Here is a 21,089-nt window from a genome sequence, read left to right as displayed (position 1 = left end):
GCAAAACCGTGACCCATTACGGTGGAAATTTACACAGCCCAACGCAATGCGCGTGTCCTTTAATCATCCCACGAATGAGGCGTGTGCAATGGAACGATAAATTCAATTTTATAGTTTCCTTAATGGTGCGTCTGAGCCGACAGTGCAAAAACGATTTCACTCGAACGACTACCCATTTCCAACGCTACGTCCCACCAGACCCGTGCGTCACACGTACATACATGTACGCTTTCACCATTTGGTACTCCATTGTTGCGAATTAAAATTAACTTTTCACTGCATTGTTGCTGTTTCAACTCGTTTCATTCAGCGTATGTGTTTTTTCCTCTGTTGCTTCTTTCTTCCCGATCCACTTCACTACTGACCCACACAAATTTAGACGAACCGGTCGTATCGGTGCATCTGTCCAACGAGGATCCGAGCCGGGTGATAACGCGTGCTGAGGGTGAAAATGTTACGCTCAAATGCCGTGCGGATGCGAGACCACCGGTCACTTCCTTTTCCTGGTACAAAAACGTAAGTATTATTGCATATTTCCTCACAAACTACCGACTAACAAACACAAAACACGCGCAGCCGAGAGATAGAGACCGAACGCCCATCACCGTCATCCGATCCGAGCTCGGGTCGGACACGGGTTCATAATATAAGTGTACCCCCACAGTGCACTCAATTAGCCCCAAATGGTGTAGCGGAAGCCGTGAAGCAAGCTGCAGGAAAATATGATGCTCTCATTGGACAAATCAAGTGCCTTCTATTAGGTCGAGTACGGTTTCTCTTCGCCACGACGAGTACGGGCGAAACGAAAAAGCCACAGAAGTGTCGTGTTCTGGGTGACAACGGACACGAATGTGCACGGGCTCGAACGGGCAACGAAGCGAAGGCTTCATTCTTGATGAGATTCCCGATGACGCTAGGCAACTGGACTGTGTCACGGTGTCTTCCCGTTAACCGTCGGCCCAGTCTCCCCTCTGGATGTCCCTCTCTGTGGAAAGCGGAAAGAGTCCTTAATGCGACCGCCCGACCCCCGGGGGGTGCGAAGTTTTGCTCCCGGGTGGGAGATAGTAGGTTGTGGGTTTCCGGCACGTAATTAAATCATTAATCCCTTATTTCAAACAAATTAATCTTATTACCTTGCCTCAATCCTTCAGATATAATTAGTTTTACTATCGCCCCACCGAAAACCTTTACCATACAATCGCAAGAGTCCGGGTGGCCAGGATCGATCCTACTGTGGCTTCCGGTGTTGGGCGAAGGTTTTTTTTTTTGGGTGTCTGTGTGCGAATCGAAACCACTCACTGGAGCGCACTCAATTGGTCTTATACCTTCGATCGATCTGGGTTTTCAGCATACTTTATACGCCGCACGTCGGATAGCTTAATTCATCGAACGAGTACAGTAGCAGCTCTGGAGTAACCAACTCCAGCCAACGATAATCGACCTGGTAGCAAAAGGTGTACAAATCCAATTAAAGAGATACGGGTCATAATTCAATTTGTTTTAAATAGTGCTTACAAGCAGTTAATGTGAACAAAACCTTGGCAATGGTGCACTAAATGCTGCAATGCGGTTCTTTGCGGGAGGAAAATTGAATCTGTTTTTTTTTTAATTTTATATCCACGCCACCAGGACGATGATAGCTGAAGCTGAAAGCAATCTGTTATCAGGCACACAAAGTTTACGTTGCTTTTAAAGCTCTTAAGAATGCAGCTCCTGAGATAGGAGTTTTGGTGGACTAGAGTTTTATGCGCAAAAGGGACACTCCTGTTTTTTTTTTTTTTGGAAGATCTTGGGAAATACACAAAGACACACCAGCTTTAAGGTGACATCTCATTCGAAAAGATGTTGCGTTTTAATTCCTCCGTGTGATGAATGATACTATCGAGCTTAACTTGGATGCTGACACCATATCCCCCCGCCCTACCCTCCATTTCCGTCCTAATTCTTTGACTACTGAAAATGAGTCCTTGTGCTCTGAAGCTCAATTTAATTATCACTATGAACTCCCATTCACTGCTAAGCCATTCAACTGGCAGGACACAAAAGGTTCGAAAGATGGACGCTACAGACAACCCAGGCTTTTGCGCGAATATTGACCCGTTTTTTGCTGTCCCAGGCACGTTCAACTTCAACCGGCACCAACAACCATAAGTTCCTTTTCGGTGTAGCTTCTGGAAGAGATAACACCGAACAGTTTCGCTTTCGCATGCTTTCCATCATTCCACTGACCTACGACCGTGTGTATGTGTGTGTGGGTGTACCAATGGTTTTGATGATATCAAAATCTTTACCAGTAGTTTACAACAAGAAAGAGAAAGTTAACTTCACTGATGATGATTCCCTTTTTTTGTTGTTGCGAGAGAATCCTTCTAACCGGGGGAACGGAAAAGTTTGTCCTTGCAAAATAGATGATAACCCTTATTTTGACGATGACCTTACCCGTCATGTTTTCCTGAGCTCTGGCTGTTGGCTTGAAATATGGCTTACCAATTTTCCTGACGCTTCCGATCTTCGATGCTGAAACCATCACAAAAGAACGGGGGGTTTTCATTCTAGGGACTTTAGCTTGAGTGAAACCTATCATTTCTTGCCGGCCAGGATCTCAGCCGGGAATCCTTACGCAGGATTGCCAACCGGGTCGAGCAAAGGAATCGATCGGAAGCCGGGCATCCGATTTGGAAACTCGGTTTATCGAATCGGTATTTCGCCCGTTCTCCGAACAGTCCTATAGAAAGGCTTTACGAATCAAGCATCCAACCATGATCTTGCGTTTGCCATCCGGAATTGGGATGGGAATGGGGCAGCAAGGATCAAACAAATGGCCGACATTTCGATGGCAACCAAGATAAAACTAATTAATTTCCCGGCTCGGCAAGCCGGGATGACCGAATGTCTCCTGACTGTTTCTCGGTGTCAACCAATTGTTCAGGGTGGGATGGTGACGGCAAATGGCAGCATTTGCTTGCGGTTCGTCTCGAACTTTCGGCTCAATGTCAAAGAAATCGTTATTGGGTTGGCTTTTGCTAGGAAAGTGATGGCGATGCTGTGATGTAAACAGTTCGTCCCGTTTCCTTTCAATTTGCCGATTTAGCCGCTACCAATTTGTGGTTTGCCGGCGTAAAGTAAAGTTTGCCTGGAAAGGCTGTCCGGATGGAGGCCCGGCATCCTAAAGCGGGCCGGTATGTCTCCAGCTGAGGATTCATCTCAGCAATAATGGTTGGTAAAGTTCAAGTGTTAATAAGTTTGTAAAGTTTTCGGTTTCATTTTAAAATTTTAATATAATTCATTTCCGTAACAACAATTACCCGAACAGCTTGTTTTGGAAAGTTTTGTAATGAGTAGCTTACATTAAATTACGGTTTAAAGATTCGTAACATGCAACATCAGGTGTCAATCATCAGTTTGGCCATTCGTTCAAAATGCAAAGAAAAATAAAAATTTGTTCATTATTTTTTCATAGACGCTCAATTACGATTTTACGATAAAGATCTTACCTTTTGCGTTTGCAATATTCCAAGCAGAGCGTTGGCAACTAACACAAAAATAACCTAAGTAAATCCTGTTCAAACCATCACTCTACTTGAAATGGGTAAGGCTTTTGATTTTTACCGTCCCATTTGCAGGGACTACACCACCGATGAAGCTGTTGCCAGTGCTTTTGATTGATGCATGGCAACAAGAGAAAAAAACGGAAAAACAGAACGAATTGGCGAAAACCATGGTTCACCAATGTTGCAGCATGGGGAAATCAGAACAGTGTGGCAGCACCAAACACTGTAACACACGAGCTTGACAGTTCAATTATAGCTCGATTTTTTACCTTTCCGATCTCACCACTCCCAAAAACCCATTCCGGTACCAGTCCGTAGTGATCCCGACCTAGGATATTCCGTTCCTTTCCACCCAAAAAACCCCTCTTCATTCCCCGTCCTTTAACACCAAATGTTCTTTTTGCGAGCCGTGTAATATCACACGAAAACACACTCTCGAGCAAGAAGTGGTCCGGAAGTCCGTACCACAGGCGAACACAGTGCAAGGCAACCTTATCGACGGCTGGTGCCATTTCTCACCGCACGGTAAAACGACCTTCAAAATAATGGATGCCCGTTTTCCCAAAATGCTTCCCAGCGAACTCCACCATTTCTGCGGTACGAACGGGCTCGCAAACATGGCAGCTAAAGATTTGCTAACAAATGTTCATCTATCGCAACGAGATCTATCATTAGCTAACCGTAACACGGAAAAGATCGATCGGAGTTCGGTGCTCGGTGCACGACCGCAGCGCAGGTTTTCCGATGTTCCCGGTATAAGATCGAAACGCAATTGAAGGGCGCTAATGATGCGCTTGTTTCCCGCCAAATCCACCCACAACTACCGATACGCAACGGAACGGATTTTCCGAGTACTGGGCAAAGTGTAGTATGTGCCACACACATATTCCCTGTTACACGTCCGTTTTCCTTCGTCCACTCCCAACGTCTGAAACGCCCCTTCCCGGAGCGGAGAAGTTTTGGTGCATTTGTTCCTATCTCCAACAGTGTGACAGTTTTGCAAGCTTTTACGCCAACGTATCCCGAACACACACACTAACGACTTCTTTTTTCCCTATCGTCGGCACAGAATATGAGGATGTCCGGAGAAAATGGGGAAACCTTGTACTTGACACAGCTGGAGCGGGAAAGTGCCGGTTCGTATGCTTGTGCTGCCTCCAACACGGAAGGTGAAACTCGCAGCTCATCTCTAACGCTCAAAATACAGTGTAAGTAGTAGCAAAACATGACGGTTAAGATGTTCCTTTTTTCACGTAGACACTTTTAGGATTTATGAGCTTCTGGTGCTCGTTTTGCGGTGAAATTGTAGAGTAAATAAGATAAGGTTCTTTAAGAAAACTCAGACGCATCTTCTATAAATTTTTTAAAGAATTTTCCATATTTTTCTGTATTTAATTTAAAGGAATTATTTTTTTCACCTAATTTTGTTTACAAAAGCAAATAAGTTTTCCTTCATTTTTAAGATGTAAGATGTGTAATAAAAAATTAAATTGTTCATCCATTTTAGCGGCTCTTCCAACCCTCAATTTTCATAATATTTTGTACGATTTAACGTACACTACCTTTGACCCACCTTTTAGTATTACAATCTTGGCATGGAAAATGTTCTTTTCCCTCAATTTTAGATCCTCATTCAATCTGCTATCACCATCTGACTCATCTTAATTGGGGTGGTCCTATTTTTTCCATCTACCGCGCCAACCATTACCATAATTGAAAATCCATGAAAATTTAACATTCCGCCCTCCCCGCCCAAACAAGATCGTGTTTCGGAACGCTGCAGCAATGTACACACAGAGAAAGGCCATAAAAAATCGTACACTGCCCATAAATGCTCGATAACTTTGGTCAACCGTCGACCGCCGAGTCATTGGGCCGGGCAATGAGAAAACAATCCCCTTCATAGCTTGTGGAGGCGGCCTGCGTGTGTGGGTGTGAAATATGGCGTTGTTTTTTTTTGTATAATTGAAACCTATTTAAATGTAAATAGAAGCTGCGGTAACAAAATGTATAATTGATTGTTACGATTGATGAGTATTTTACTGAGTGATTTTACGGCAAAGAAATGCAACAAACCAAAACATGCTTCCGTTTTGATAATGTAGTAAAGAACATAAAAGAAAGGAAATAAATATTGTTCTATCTAATATAAAAAAATTACAAATTATTTCGTCCTGAAGTTTAGCACACTTTCATTCATAACTAAGCACAGCTGGCTAAATTTGTTTGACCAATCATTAGGTGAAGGCAGTTCGGGGGTTTTATGCTATTCCCACCAGTCCCTCATGTATGCTGCTGAGGGCACACATTAGGTATCTGTGTAGCCGAAAGCAGCAAAAAAAGACCCCAACCACATTGCACACATCATAGAGATAATTGAATAAAATGGAACCGAGCATAAAGAATAACAAACGATAATCATCGAACAGGGACGTCCGCATCGAAGTGGCTTCACGCTGCTATCAGTAACGTATCAGCGAAATGGTCACAGTTCATCGTCGGCATCGTGGTTGGCAGTAAAGTGCAAGAAGGACCAAAAACTGGAATGGCCAACCTGCCGAATGTTACTTTTTTCTCTCTCCTTCAACATTATCCATGAATCAGAATCGCAGGCAAGCAGAGTGGTAGAGGGTGCCCAATAAGTGCGGACGGACGGACAGACAGACAATGGCAAACAATGGCAAAGGAAAGGCAAATTCCCGCCGGCGATAATCAAGACAAGTTCCGCCGGTATCGTTTGCGAACATTCCGAACCTAAAGGACAGGCTTTAGCGTAGAGCTTTCCGGTTTCTTCTATCTTCTTTTCCTTTGCTTTTGGACCGGTAGCTTAGCACTTAGTGTCATCCCTATCCCTGGCAGTGGATCGAAGAACCGTCCAGAAGGTGGTAACATCGATTGGGACAAAAGAGAAGTGTTTGCTTTTGTCCGTAGGCGTTTCATCCTTTCCGACCCTGTCAATAACGGCAATGGATGCAGCGGGAGAGATAATAATATTTCCCGTTTTTGGGGGATTTTTCTTCTTTCCGTACTTTAACGGGGGGGTTCTTTTTTTCCTCCCTGTGGTCCTTGTGTGTGTCGTGTTGTACCAGCTGTCCCAGACAGAGAAAATTTCGCTACATGTGCTGTGAAAGCATTTATTCGTGTACTTTGAGCGGTTTCATTCTGGTTGGCTTCAGCGTCCAATCGAGAGAAATCGTTGTAGCGTTATATATTTAAGCAATCCCCCAACCCTCCCCAACAACATGGCAAACAATTGCTCATGAAAATATTATCATCAGACTTGGTTTCACTTTTTGTTTTGTTCGATTTTTTTACTTGTTCAGGGAACCGTGTAGCCATATGATCTGTGTTCGATATAACGAATAAGAGAAGTAGTTCTTTTATGTGAAAATTATGCTACACTACCGAATCACTTCTGGCTGCCTTTCTTGATAAGGTCTATCTAACACTTTTCCTCACACGTCGACTAACGAGTTCGAGTAGCGGAGTGCTACATAAATGCTTAATATGTTGACCCTTTCCCCCTACCGGACCGCCTCCCTCTCCCCCATTCTTCCCTAAAAACACCCAACCAGTAGTACAACCCGAGATTGACCGAAAACAGGTTTGTTCTAGTGGTTTAGTCTTGTAGTTCGGCACCTTCCCACGCCCGTATCCAACCCCATGTCCGTCGTTGGTAAAAATTAGTCTTCGTCCGTGGTATAAATTCGTCCTTCGTCAAATTTGGTACTTTTGGGGGGGGGGGGGGGGTGGAATTTTCCTCCCAAAAATCGGAACACCGTACCTTCAACGAACGGAATGGAATTAAAATGTGTGAATAATGAACGAAATGGTGTGGTCCCCCGCCCGTTTGTCGTTATGGGAAGATGTTCTGCCCTGCGCTGAAAGTGGGAAACCATTTCTTTGCGTTCCTTCCATTGTTGCCCTAAACGACCGGGGGGGGGGGGGGGGGGGGGGGGAGTTCTGCTTTATCCCTTTTTACCGAGCTGCCTGTTAAGATTGTTTTGTGTACGCTCACTCACACCGCAAACCCCGACAAAACAACAATGTTCCCATTTGTACGGTGAAGCTAAACACATCTCAAAATCGGATTCCGGCCTTACCGCGCACCTCGGCCGCGTCGTAACAAAAAGTGCACAAGTAGTACTAACCGAACGGAAAAAGGAAACCGTGCGAAGAACCGTGCACGGTGTGCTGAAACTAAAGCGACGACTTTGTTTTGTTTTTGTTGTGCCAAAAGTTTAAACAATTCCTTACGCCCGGAAAGCACGTGTTGGCGGATTTTTGGGTGCAGACATTTGCCGAGCAGCATGGGCTTTGGCGCTTTGGCGCTTTTGCACTAAAATATTTGTGTAGGGACTTTTCCAACGACATCCCAAAAACCCGGGCGAGGTTAGTTTTTTTTTGGGGTTATTGTTTGAGTATTGTTAAATTTATGTGAATATTATGTTCATTCCGTTCGCTGTTTAATGTTTAAGGGGTTGTAAGGTTTTAAATAATTCGGTGAAACAAATTCACTGTACAGAAAGATAAACTGTTAAGGTGGAAATACTTAGTGCAGTGTCTTATCAAGAGCACTATTCAATGCTATTTCACTTCTTCGCAATAAAATAAGTAGATTCACTTATATGGATAACATTTATTATTTTACAGGTCTAAAGTTATCTATATTTCAAAGAAGTATATAATATATAATAAAGAAGTAAAACAGAAGAAATATAATTGACAAGCATTTAATTGACAATAAAAAGGGAATGTAGAAAAGCGGTACAAAGTACATACAACCCTCTTAATCCCTACCAGCGTTTCAATTGTTGTGTGATATTGTGTGAAGGTTCTTAAGGATCGTGAAGAAAATAATCCATTCAACACTGAAAAATACCCATTTAAAGATCGTTAAATTTGTTTATTAATTAGCAAAGCTTTGAAAAGTTGATAACCGGCTGGTTCTCGGATGGCATTAATATGAACTGCTTCTGAATCAGTCCTTCAACTTCAACAAATCGAGCAACAAAAATAATGGAATTGCAGGGATGACAAAATGCACGTTTTGAAAGGTTTTTCTAGTTGAAAGCAGTTATTTCGTAGCAATAAAATTTGCTCGTCCAGCGAAAAACTCGTTATAAGGGAGTTAACTCTACTATTTTCTGTTGTTGTGTTAGTATATTTATTCAAAATTCTTATCTCTACTTTAATGTTTATAGTTGAGCATAGCAATGCTCGTTGGAGAATTATATCTTGCTTTAAAATGCCGTGACCTATGTAAAGATTTCATCAGTTGACATAATGGCCGAAAGAAGTCGACATAATGGTCGTTAGGACTGGACAAAAAAGGTGTTATATAGGGTACAAAGGCGCACTTTCGGAGTATTGTTTTTTGGTTTAGTAAACGGAAGTAAAGTAAAGTCTAGTAAAGTCCTGAGAAAATGCTCATTAATAAAACAATACAGATTTTCCTTAAATTTTCCACAAAATTCCACAAATAAATGTTACAGGCTCAATATTGATTTTCTTCTCAAGTATATTTATTAATCGCATCAAGAAAATTACCTACAACATAATTATACTAACAGCGTAGAATGAAAATGCATTCCTTAAGTTCATTAATCGTAATATTTATCAATATGAGAATTATAAAATGTAGATAAAAAAAGTTATAGGTTTAATTGAATTTTTTTTTCTTTATGAATCAGAAGTCTATAGAAAATCAAATAAAGATAAGCAAATAAAAGATAATAATTCGAATCAATATCGCAAACGACATTGAATCTGTTTTCAAAAAAAAACACATACAATTCTTGTATTTCCTTTTTAAACGTATTAATTAATGAAAGGAGATAAAATTTCATGTACGAGCTCGAAAAGATTTTTTTCTTGTCACAATTCTTCATGTCGTACTTTACTAACCAGCTGCAAACTCTCTCTCATTTTTCCCCCATTACAGTTGCACCACGTTGCAAACCTGGCTCGGAGCAAACCTCGGTCGGATCGCTTAACATGCATTCGCTGCACGTTAAGTGTGAGGTGGAGGCGGACCCACCCGATGGTGTACGGTTCAGCTGGACGTACAACAACACGCGTAACGTGTCACCGGTGCTAAACTCGCGCATCAGCTCACACGGTCTCGTCAGCACCATGACCTATCTGCCACAGTCCGACTCGGAGCTGGTAACGCTTGCCTGCTGGGCGATCAACAATGTCGGCCGGCAGACGGTGCCATGTTTGATACATATTTTACCTGCAAGTACGTTCTGGTGCGGCACTGTGTGCGCCTTCCCGTTTTTTTAAATCAATTCATCGTCTTTGATTGAGCCCAAACCGTAAGCTATCGTAACTGCGTCGGATGGACGTTGTACGCCTCCCCCCCGAAGCTTCGTGATTGCCAAAATGTAGGTTCGGTGGGTGAGAAAAAAACAACGCACAGAGTCAATCCACAAATGAGAACTGCCAAATCAAATAACGTTGCCATCGAGAACGGTTACACGGAAGGACTCACCTCACCAAGAACTCACCCACCGAATGTGTCCCTCCGTACGTGTTGCTACGATAGCTTCGGTTGCAGTGAGACGTCCTGCATTTCCTGCTGCCACAAAATTGAACCAACATGCAGTTACTGCAAATATGCTCGATTCCATGGCTTTTAATTAAAAATGCTGATGTTTGTGTCTTTTGCGTTTTCTCTTCACTTTTCTCTCTCTCTCTCTCTCTTTCTCGATTTCATGTTTCTGCATGGGGACGACTACCGACGACGATGACGACGACAATGATGATGATGTTTTCGGTGTGATGCTGTCACAAACGCAGAGATTCCCGATCCGCCCCGGAACTGCGAACTGCACAACGATACGGTGCTGGAGGTGGTGTGCCTGGCCGGCAGTGACGGTGGTCTAATGCAGTCGTTTCTGCTCGAGGTCGTCGGTGGTATGGCACCGTCCGCTTACAATCTCGACTTTACCCGGGGCCCACCGACCGAGATCGATAATGAAATTTCCACCATGAACGATCAGGTAATGGCATTTGTTTGTACGTACGGTTCACATGAATATCCAACAAGCAATGTTTAGCAGCACTGCTGCACTGCCCGAAGCATTTGGTTCGGATCGGAGAGAGAAAAAATTCTCCCCCTCCCCAACACACTGGAAGTTTCCAAAGATGGACAGGAAATTGCTTCGAAACCTCGTCGAAACTATTTTTGGTGGTTTTAATTGGCATTCGAACGAGTAATCGATTGCGTTTTTGTCCTTAACCTCTCGCCTTTCGCTGCACTGCATGGGACCGACAAAAAGGGTCAAACGTTTAAATTCTTCCACTTACGGCCAGCTGACTTATGGCTACTGATTGGGCCACCGTAAGCAGCCACTGCATTTAAGAGCTTCATTAAACGAACATATTTCCTAAGCGCACAATCCCTTGTACGCTGTTACTGTTGCTGCTAACGGAACGATGCGATATGGCCATTTGCATCCCTGGGGGAAGGTGGGTGATATTTTGAACCAGCTTCTGTTAGAAAATGGTGCTTCATTTACGAGTTTGTTGGGTTTTTTGGATTTTTTTTTTTTGTTTCACATTTTCTCCCGTTAAATCCACACTCCAGCCTGGGGGGTGGATGTCATTGGCGGAAGCACATTTCAGCCCATATGATAATGGCCACACAACGGCTGCATGGAAAAGCCCAGCCAGCCACACATCAGCTTGTTAACAGTTCCGCACGCTGGAGACTGGAGATGAGAATTCCAGCAGCGATGTCGGCAATTAAAACTTAATCCTACTTCTCTCTCACACACAAACACACTTCCAACACATATTCCACATGTGCACGTGCCGCTGCTCACCGTCGTATGTTTATTATTTTCATCCGCAGGCCACATTAGCACCATTATTCCGAATCCAGGAGCAGATACCGCAGTTTAAATTGCACAGCTTAGAACCGGGCCGCGACTATCAGCTGTTGGTGTACGCCGTCAACGCAAAGGGCAAAAGTGATCCACCGTTCGTTATCGATAAAGTGCGCGTCGGGTCGGCGCTGGTACCTCCGTACGGTAAGTTTCAGGACGTTTCAGAAACGGGTTTTTGGAGTATGAAAACCTTATGCATTCAGGCCGGGGTACGGTGGTACGGTGCTCACGTGAGCTTTTCCAGGCAACCACTTTAATTATAATCTGTTGCCTGCTAAGCCATACCATTGCTTACTAGTGCCTGGGATGTGGGGATATGAACGTGTAGAGGTAGTTCCAACTCGCCAACTACTGTTTCGTAGAACATTGGGGGAAGTTGAATGTTTTAACGGAATGATTTTCCCGGAATATGTGCTATTTGTAACGAGCAAACTTTGGTTGAAATTGTACGGGAATAGAGCTATTGAAAGTGCATATCGTTATCAGTGCTTAATTAGAAAGAATATTCGTTCAAATTTCAATTTATTAAATGATTTTATAGCATTTAAAAAAATATTAAGCTTCAGGAACAAAATTTTATATTAGCAAAATAATATGTTAGGTCGGGGTGGTCCCCCGATATAGATTTCATCGTGCTGCTCATAAAGATAATTGTTCTTATTGGTCCTTTCCTCTCCTACCAAACAACCCAGCCCTGCCAAAGGGCGCCAAAAAATAATTGATTCATTCTTCTTCTTCTTGGCTTAACGACCTTACAGGTCACGCCGGCCATTTCTGGCTTACTAGACTTATTTTACCACGTAGCCGGATAGTCAGTCCTTGCTACTTGGGGGACGGTCCGGGTGGGATTTGAACTCAGTCCGGCCGTGTGGACTGGCGCCGTTTATCACATGCACCACCGGACCGCCCCCTTGATTCATTAATTCATTGATTCATTATTTACTACAATTTCCTCGTGATTTGAACTTTTCAAGTTTTTTGTCCGCTTAGGAAAGAATCTATATTTCTGAGCTGTTTTTTAACGCTGAACTAAAATTTTCTGCTTTGAGAAATTCAAGTCGTACATAGCCTTTCCTAAGACGAGGCTAAACGGCCCGGTCTTCACATTACAGAACCGATATCACATCCTATTTGAAACCATCTCCCGTTCGCTGGCTTATTATTATGATTATTATTTATTTGTTTGCGACGTGGGTTTTACAAAGCAATTAATTTCACCTAAGGAAAAGCATGAGAAAACTTGAGCGGAATTAGGATACAGAAGTTCCAAAATCGTACAAGTGGTATACATTGTCAAAGGCTGAAAGGCTGAAGTGCTCTAACCAAAAGGACATTTTCACCATGACTAGAGTGACGCTTGAGTTGGAATGAGGAGTTGAGGTCTTTCTCGCAAACGTCAGGAGATCGTTCTGATGATCCGAAAGGAGACAAGCGAGAAAATATTATTTTGAGTGAGAAATTTGCGTTCTTAACGACTCCAGGTTTAGCAGACAACATAGCAGATGAGAGTTACTTCCGAATACTGAGAAAATAACCGGCGAATAGCAACGCGAATAAACTTTTGACGCACCCTTCCCATCTTGTTCATCATTGTTACACCAATTTCCGAAGCATATTCCAAACAATGAGCAAACCAAATAGAAGTACTGTGATTTTAGACAGAACAGATTACGAATTTCTGAGAATTGGACGATAAATCCGTTTGCCATATTTGTCTTATGGAGTGTGTTGTCTATATCTGTATAAAAAGTCAGCAGGATACCTCTTCGGCTATGTTTTAAAAAGTGAAGCTAAGCTAGAATGAATAAATCCACTCAACTGCAACAAAATCCGAATTTGACTTCGAATTACTCTGCACTCAACTTCTAAGTCAACTCCGGGCCCAACTCCGGTATTTCTCTGGATTCAAATCCGGAGTTGAAAGAGATATCGTCTCCAATTTCCGGATTCCGGATAAATGCCGAATTTTTCAGCAGTGTTCCATACGAGTTTTTACTAGCTTCCATACTAGCTTCCAAATAAGTATTTCCCAGTTTTACTGAAGTTTTCTTGTAATTTTCTTCATATTTTGTGGCATTATTCTACATGTTTTCCCAAAGTTTTGAAATTGTTTTTTTTTTCCAATTGGAGGTCTTCATAGTTTTTTTCTAGGTTTAAAATAATTTTTTTCGGGGGTTTTCAAAGTTTTCAATGCTATTTTTCATAGTTTTCAGTTGGTATTGGTATTGGAGTACCAATGTTTTGATGACCAATGCTCTCCCTAGTCATCGATGACTTTTTTAACAGTTTTCATACAACTGTCCATATTTCGGAATGAATCCGGTGTTGACTTCGGAATGTCCAGGAGTTGGATTACACCTACTCCAAAAAAAAAAATAGAATTTTACCCATCACTATATTAATGATCATCCACTGAAAATATAACACCGTCTAACAAGTGAAAATCGCTACAAATCATCCAAAGCGATGAAACACCTACTCAACTCCGCCAGAAATTCTCGCTTTCACTCAACACTCAGAAAAGGTGTAATCGTGCTGAAACATATGATCTCCGATTTATGCGTTGAGGTAGAATGAATTGTACGGATCACAAACGTTTCGGGAACGTAATGCGATGTTCCAGTTCCACATTCTTCAGGAAAACGAGTGATATTGGGTGGGTGGGAATCAATAGAAAAAGCAAGGATTTAATTTCAACCTGCTCACCTGGCATTAAACGTGTTCGACATTCACTTGCTGCCTATTGAATGGAGTTGGGCAAAACTCCTTCCCCGTTCATTCTATTCGGTCCGGTCGGGGTGTAGATCAATCGTCTATTGAATGTCATTTTTTTATATTCCACGTTGATGTTGGTGTGATACTTCAGATGCGTGTTTTTTTTTACTTCTCATAGGGTCTTTCGGTTGCGTTGTAGAGGGTTGAGATATTTCCAACCAACCCGAGAGGCTCGTTTGAGTGTGAATGATGTTTTTTTTTGTTATGCTTTTTTGCTACACATTTCCATTTCGTTACATTTTCGAACTGCTTCGGATGAGCTGTCGAGAAAGGATACGGAAGTGTCGGAATGGGAAATGTTGATCCTTTTCTCTCACTTTCTACAATTGTTCGCCTGCCCTTCCCGGCAGGTTTGGCCGTTGTTAGAAATGTTTTCTCAGCACAGTTTCCGGAGCTTTTGCAACACCCGATAAAAAGGACTAACACACTTTGCATACCCTTGCTCACACACACACGCTCACGATCGGTATTCGGGCCAGTTTCGATTGTTCGAACCCGGCTGCAGTTGGCTGAAGGAATCAATTTCAGTGCGAATTCGCTCCATTCGGCCGCGGCTGGAAAATGGCCGTTAAGGGGGAAGGGTAACAAAGCGAAAACTAAAAAAAAAAGAAAAACAGCGAAAGCCGTACTCCAACCATCCGGAATCGATCGCTCATAGTATAAAATAACCATCAATCTTGTGTTTTCATTTGCGAGTGAAACGCCGTGACAGGTCCACCACGGGTGCGGGTTGCCTTTGCCGGTTCACTGACCAGATTCCGTGTGTGTGTGTGGGCAAAGGGTAAGCCTTCACGAAAAGGGATCGAGGCTTGGCCCATTTACTCGTTCAATGCCGATCCGTATGTGTTTGCGAGGTTTTGCGGTGAAACCCGATCCATTACGCAAATGTTAAGCTCCCTCTTTCGTGGGCTTCCAATTTTTCCAACTGAAACTATTCAATGCCGGTTGTATTAAGAGATTGAGTAATGGATAGATTAATACGGGGGAAATATACCCATTCCGTTAAGCATCCTGGCAGGTGCCAAGCTGGAAACGACCCGGAACGGTTTGCTATATATTGCTACACGGAATGGAGTTATTTCGCACAACACATCGACCACTCAAAAAAAAATTTTTTTTGTAATGATCGATGTGTTTAGAAAAAGAACTAGTTTATGACTTTTTAACCTTTTACGGCATGGGTGAAAATTTTTTATCTTCATTTCTATTGGATCTAAAAAATGTATCTACGTTTTTACCACTTTTTTCACAGTGGATGAAACCATCATCTCCGAGGATCCAACACCGGCGGAAACGTCACACCAGGACAAGCAAAAGCAACAGTCGCAGATGGTAATGTTTGCTGCTGTGGCGGCTGCCGTCGGTGTCATCATAGCGTCCATAATCGTGGCCGGTTTCGTCGCGATATGTAGGCTCAAGCGGCAGAAACCTCCTGAACCGCAGGAAGTTCGGAAGCGTATGCGGTAAGTAATTTGATTATGTTTTATTATAATCATTTGGAATTAGAAACAAGAATTATTTTATGAAATATTAAGGATAGCTACGTGGCCATGACAGCTGAGACTTTTTCTCAAACTTCCTCAATCACTCAAATGTGTCTCAAAAAGCGTCTCATATCCGTTGCGTTGCTTTTCCAGATTTTTCTCAAATTTTGTCTCTCAAACTATCGCTTAAGGCGGCCATACTGCTTTTCTTTTCATTAGCATCAATACCCATTGAAATAAGATTTCAGTTTAGCTTGCAAAATAGAAGAACAAAATCTCCGTAACCTTTCATTTCACTTGACAATTATAGTTTCTTCAGATTTAAACATTTCCCGATCAAGGTCCTATTCCGTTCCTTTTGGTCCATCATTTATTTCTTCCACCCGAACATCACAAATGCCCAATGTTTGATTGCAATAGCGATAACAAGTTCAAAAATCATTCCCCTTATTTCCCCGAAGCAGGAGAGCAAAAATTCCTGTCTGATTTTTTGTTTCCATTTCATTGCCCTTTTACAGGGAAAATCATTACCTGCCCGAATGGTTTTCACAGCATGCCCACACTGGAAGTGGGATCCTTCGAAGATCCTTTTTTTTGCCGACTTCCCCACGGTTTTGTTTCTGCCAGTAGCTACAAGATTTGTCCATCTTTTTTTTGTGTTACTGTACGGTGTGATTTGAAATCGGAAACAGATCCGGAACCAGAAACCGAACAGGGTGTTACCGTGCTTGGAGCGAAATAATGATATGCGTCATTTTCCATCTTCACTAATCCCAAGGGTTAATGATGCCGGCCGTTTGGGTCGATTCACCGCACTGGCTGACTGGCTGTCGATGCGAACAGATGATGATGCCGCGCACCACCCATCCTGGTGAGAAAAAAGGCAAAACGAGCAAGGAAAATCTTCTTTCAAATAATTCGTAGCTTTTCATTTCCCTACCGCTTTCGGTACGGTCCGGTTCGCCTGCGGCAAAGTGAGTCGCGCACAGAGGCGTCGAATGGTCGCTTTCAGGGGCCATTAGGCTGCCTGACGAAGGGCTCAGCGTTTGTGTTCCATTCCCACCGGGGAACCGGAAAGGTTTGAACTGCTGGCGCCAAAGACAGCTTTACTTTTGCGGGACGAATTCTTCGTTCCTTCCTGGCAACAACAATTTTCCCCGACGAGCCGGTTTTGTGCGCTTTGTGGATCGAACATTTTCTCTGCAACATTTTGCTGCAGTCAGGCAACATTTCAGTGGAACAAATGACTTAGATTGTTTAAATTGATAACGTAATTTCTCTGACTTTATGGTTCAATGGTTCAATTGGAACAAGTCAAGGGTAAACCTGGACCCGTCCCTTCCCAATACATCCATCTGGCCATCGGGTTTCATCGTGCTTAGTGCAAAGAAGAAGGAAATAGCTTTTCCCCTTGTAGCGTTCGAGATGCTTTACGATGGAAGAAAATGAATTTGCCGACCGGTGTGCCGGGCCCGTATTGAATCGATTGAAGCGTTGTGTCACGCTGACGGGAATAATTACTGTCTGTGCCTGCTTGCTGCCGGCCATTCATTTATTCCTTCCCGAGCAAGCTCAACCATCGTTCGACGTGACTTTTGATAGATCTGTTAATAACACGCCAACTCGAAGTGCGCAATGCTTTTGTGTTGTATCATCCCCCATTCCCCCATAAAAACCCCCCGGTAAACGCACGGCAATAAATACCGCCTTTGGTCGCAAAAGCAAGTCCCATCAGGCGGGAAGTGTGACATAATTACAAGTGATTCGGCAATTGGTCCGCTGGACGGTTGGTGTGAAACAGTGATAAGCGAACCACTGCTTTTGGATGTTGGTGAACAGCGCCAATGGCCATCTCGTTACACTGGCACGACATCGTAATCGACACGGTTTTGTGATGGGTTCCCTTTTGCCAAAACCATTTTAATGCCATTCCAAATGATAGCCCCGCAGTGCTTTCGGTACTTGCATGGTACGATGGGAAGACTGATGGTGACTGGTGACTGTCGTTGGCCATGCTCATGTTCATGTTTGTCTCACGCTTCTCCATTCCCGTTCCATTCCACAGACCTGCCCGAACCGATGTGCCATCGATGTACGCCGAGGACGATGTATTCGATGATGAGTATCAGCGGCAGCTGGATGTACGCTGCAGTCGTGCCTCGTCCACCATTAGAAGTAGTCGTTACGTATCGGAAGGATTTGTACAGTATTCACAACCTAGTCTTAATGGTAAGTACCGCGTCGGACAGCGTTCGACAGCTAGTGGAAGATTAATATCCCTGTTCGAGGAATTTTTCAACGAACAAAATTTTCCCCCATTCTCATCTCGAAAAGGATAAAACAAACTGTTTGCTGTTTGTAGTACGATACGGGGAATAGATTACATCCGGGGGGGTTTATTCGTATGTTACATTTAGCTTGGGGGGGGGAAAAAGGTTGATCAACGTGATCTATATCAGATGTATGTCCTTTTGAAACAATTATCAAATATTTACGTAAAAGTTTTTTTGAGTTTTTGTGTAATACGAATGATCAAATCCCCGTTCATGTTTCCACCGTGCGACATTAATCCAACATGTGTTTGGGGAAAGCATTGTATCAGCTTTGTCTCCTTCAGACAAACCTTTAATCGAGAGGAAAAAGCATCTCCGCCATAAATAACACACACTCCGCGTAAAGATAAAACCATCTCCGACCTTAAGCTGGGCCAAAAACAAATCATAGACGGTACGCTGATCTATTATTTAGGCGGAACTCAATTCCACCAACATATACCGTAAAGCGGTATATATATCAAACCTCGATATGGTCGCATGGATCGCACGGGCTGCAGCTAATGTGCGTCTCCGATCTGTGTATGTGTGTGTCTGTGTGATGCAGATGCTTGAAAGTACCCAATTTTCTCTTCCGGAAATATAATCCCCATACTTATGCCCCACATCACCGCCGTTGTGACGTTGGGTGTTCTTTCTTTTCTTTGCGTTTCGTTGTTCTTCCTGGCTTCCCTGCCCCTGTGCTCGTTTGCATTTGGATGTTCTTAATCGCTTCTCGAAGGCAGTATCTGTTTCCTTTTTTTTCCTTTTCTTTTCCCCATCCCCTCGACTTCCCCTTTGGGAAGAAGTTTTTCCTTCAACTTCAAGCGGAGTTTTCCGGGATGGAACCGTCAGCAAGTGGCTCAAGGTTTCATTTGGCAAACGGTAACGGTTCCGTTTTCCGGCAGGCAAATGAGCATGGCACGTTAGCATTACCTCTGTCCGCATGGACATTTTTCCCAAAAACCCTGATGATGAATGTGAGTTTTCAGCAGCATGGGAAATGTTTTTGGGTGCGCTTCAACCCCTACCCAATACATACACAGCAACGCAACACAACACAACACACTGGCAATGCGGTACCGACTTTTTCGTGGCAAAGTCCCCGTACTGGCTGTATGTAAGTGTGCATTTGACGCTCGATCCTATTAATGTTACTGCTTTTCCTTCGATTCAATCAATGACGATTGTATCATATATCAACAAGATGAATGAGGCGATAAACAACCCCTCGGATGGTATCATCTCGAACGCCTGTCCGTTTCTCTCTTTCTCTCACACTTCGTGGTGTAAGTGGTTGAGCTTTTTGCTTTGCTTTCATTCTGTGACCTCAAGCACACAGAACACACATACACTAGTGAAATCTTGTGCTGCTTCCGCATTAGCATCCAATCACGTACGACCTATCGTTTTCCCAGTAAGTTGTGAGCTAGAAGTGAAAATATTTCTTTCAGTAGCAATAGAAGATGGATCACCAAGAGTGCAGAGAGAGAGAGAGAGAGAGAGAGAGAGAGAGAGAGAGAGAGAGAGAGATAGAGAGAGAAGATTCTTTTTACGTCAATCGTCAAGCATCAACTCTTTAATTTTTCTGAACTGCAACATTACGAGCTGCAAACCTGGCGGCCACTAACGCTTGCCCTCTTGTTCGATTAACATTAGGGCGGAAAATATTCGTTCCTCAAGAAGACAGGGTTTGCGTTAATGCGTTCTCTTACGTGGCTGTGAAGTTCCTTTTTTCTTTTGCATATTTCTCCTTTTCGGGTTTTCCCTTCCAGTCCAAAAAAAAAAAGCGAAACCTTTCACAACCGTCACTTATCAAAAACCTTGCAAAGAGCAATGGTTGTTCCGTGTTGTCGGTATCCATCTCCATTCCGAACGGGAGCAAATGGAATTCAGATTTGCCATCTCATTTTACTTAATTTCACCCACATTACTCGTGCAACGGGATCGGCAACCGAAGGTTGCCCGTGCCCTAACAGCATCCATCAGCTCGAGCACGGTTTGTTGTCGACTCACCGTACCGATGGATCGCCTGGTTGAACTGGGCAGATAGAACCGAGCGCGGAAACACTCCCACACACACACATATACAAGAACTCGGCCAGTGAGTGGTACCTTTTTGTGGACGAATGTTTCACCTGCTAGAAATACGCAAATTCGATTACGTGATGATGATAATCCAAATCAATAAATAAATGAGATTCGGTGTGCCATGCGCCGACAGCCACGGTTGGCACCATGGTCAGGTGTGCTTTTCTCACCGCCACCGGCAGACAGACAAGCCGCAAGACCGAACGATTTTGTAGCGTGGGTAAAGCGATGCCGGTACCATTAGTGTGGTATGCTGACAGTTTTGGTCCATCCAGGCATATCGCGGGTACGTCAGTCAGAACCAAATGGGACGGCTCGGGTGGGTTGTTTTTTTTTTTTGGGATGCTATACCACCTGTCTGGTGACAAAATTATGCGCTGGCACCTAGCACAATATCGACACGATCGATTTCAAGCAATTTGGAACCGCGCCCGAGCGGGCTCTGTCGGTGAGGGCTGTGTTTTTGGTGGGGTGTTAGGGAAAATCTTATGCTAGCCGTAAGGATACTTTATGGCACACTTTCCGCGTGGCGGGATATGTGAAAGCGAATGATTGTTTAACATATTTTACCACCAATGACTGGCGGTGATAGCGAGTGATAGGTTTTTGCTGAGTGGTATCATAAATGCAATCAATTAGATTTTTTTCTTGGTACTCTTTGCAATCATTACCTAAATTATCTGTTTCTGATTGCAACACGTCAAAAGTGTGTAGGATGAAATATTGTGTGATTGTGTGCACTGAGGGTGAAAATGTCTCAATTATTTTTGTTTCTTTTTTTTGTTGGTTTTACTTTAGTCGTTGTTTGACATTAGTTGTAGAGTGAGTTAGTTGGAATCTAAAAGTTAAGGTAAAAATGACCGAAATGGTTAATTTTTAAATTTGCAATGGAGGCACCTGGTGGATCACATCGGTTTTTGATAACGATGGGTTTCACACGACAGGAACACTATCAAATCACAATTTCGACTGTTCCAGTTT

The 21,089-nt window shown here is 43.2% G+C and overlaps 1 protein-coding gene across 1 annotated transcript in view; it reads left to right on the top strand.

Moving 5' to 3' along the window:
• LOC125764595 (contactin-3) overlaps window positions 1-21,089 on the top strand; it is a 132,690-nt gene that overhangs the window by 107,081 nt on the left and 4,520 nt on the right. The window contains exons 10-16 of the mRNA XM_049428971.1: window positions 380-516; window positions 4,621-4,759; window positions 9,496-9,795; window positions 10,356-10,558; window positions 11,413-11,590; window positions 15,474-15,684; window positions 17,771-17,934. Coding sequence (XP_049284928.1) covers window positions 380-516; window positions 4,621-4,759; window positions 9,496-9,795; window positions 10,356-10,558; window positions 11,413-11,590; window positions 15,474-15,684; window positions 17,771-17,934 — 1,332 coding nt within the window. The remainder of the gene's footprint in view (window positions 1-379; window positions 517-4,620; window positions 4,760-9,495; window positions 9,796-10,355; window positions 10,559-11,412; window positions 11,591-15,473; window positions 15,685-17,770; window positions 17,935-21,089) is intronic.

The sequence above is a fragment of the Anopheles funestus genome, chromosome 2RL (assembly GCF_943734845.2).
Source record: "Anopheles funestus chromosome 2RL, idAnoFuneDA-416_04, whole genome shotgun sequence".
NCBI classification, from domain to species: Eukaryota; Metazoa; Arthropoda; class Insecta; order Diptera; family Culicidae; genus Anopheles; species Anopheles funestus.
Note: the sequence above shows the minus strand (reverse complement) of the source record. Positions and strands in the feature narration are given on the sequence as shown.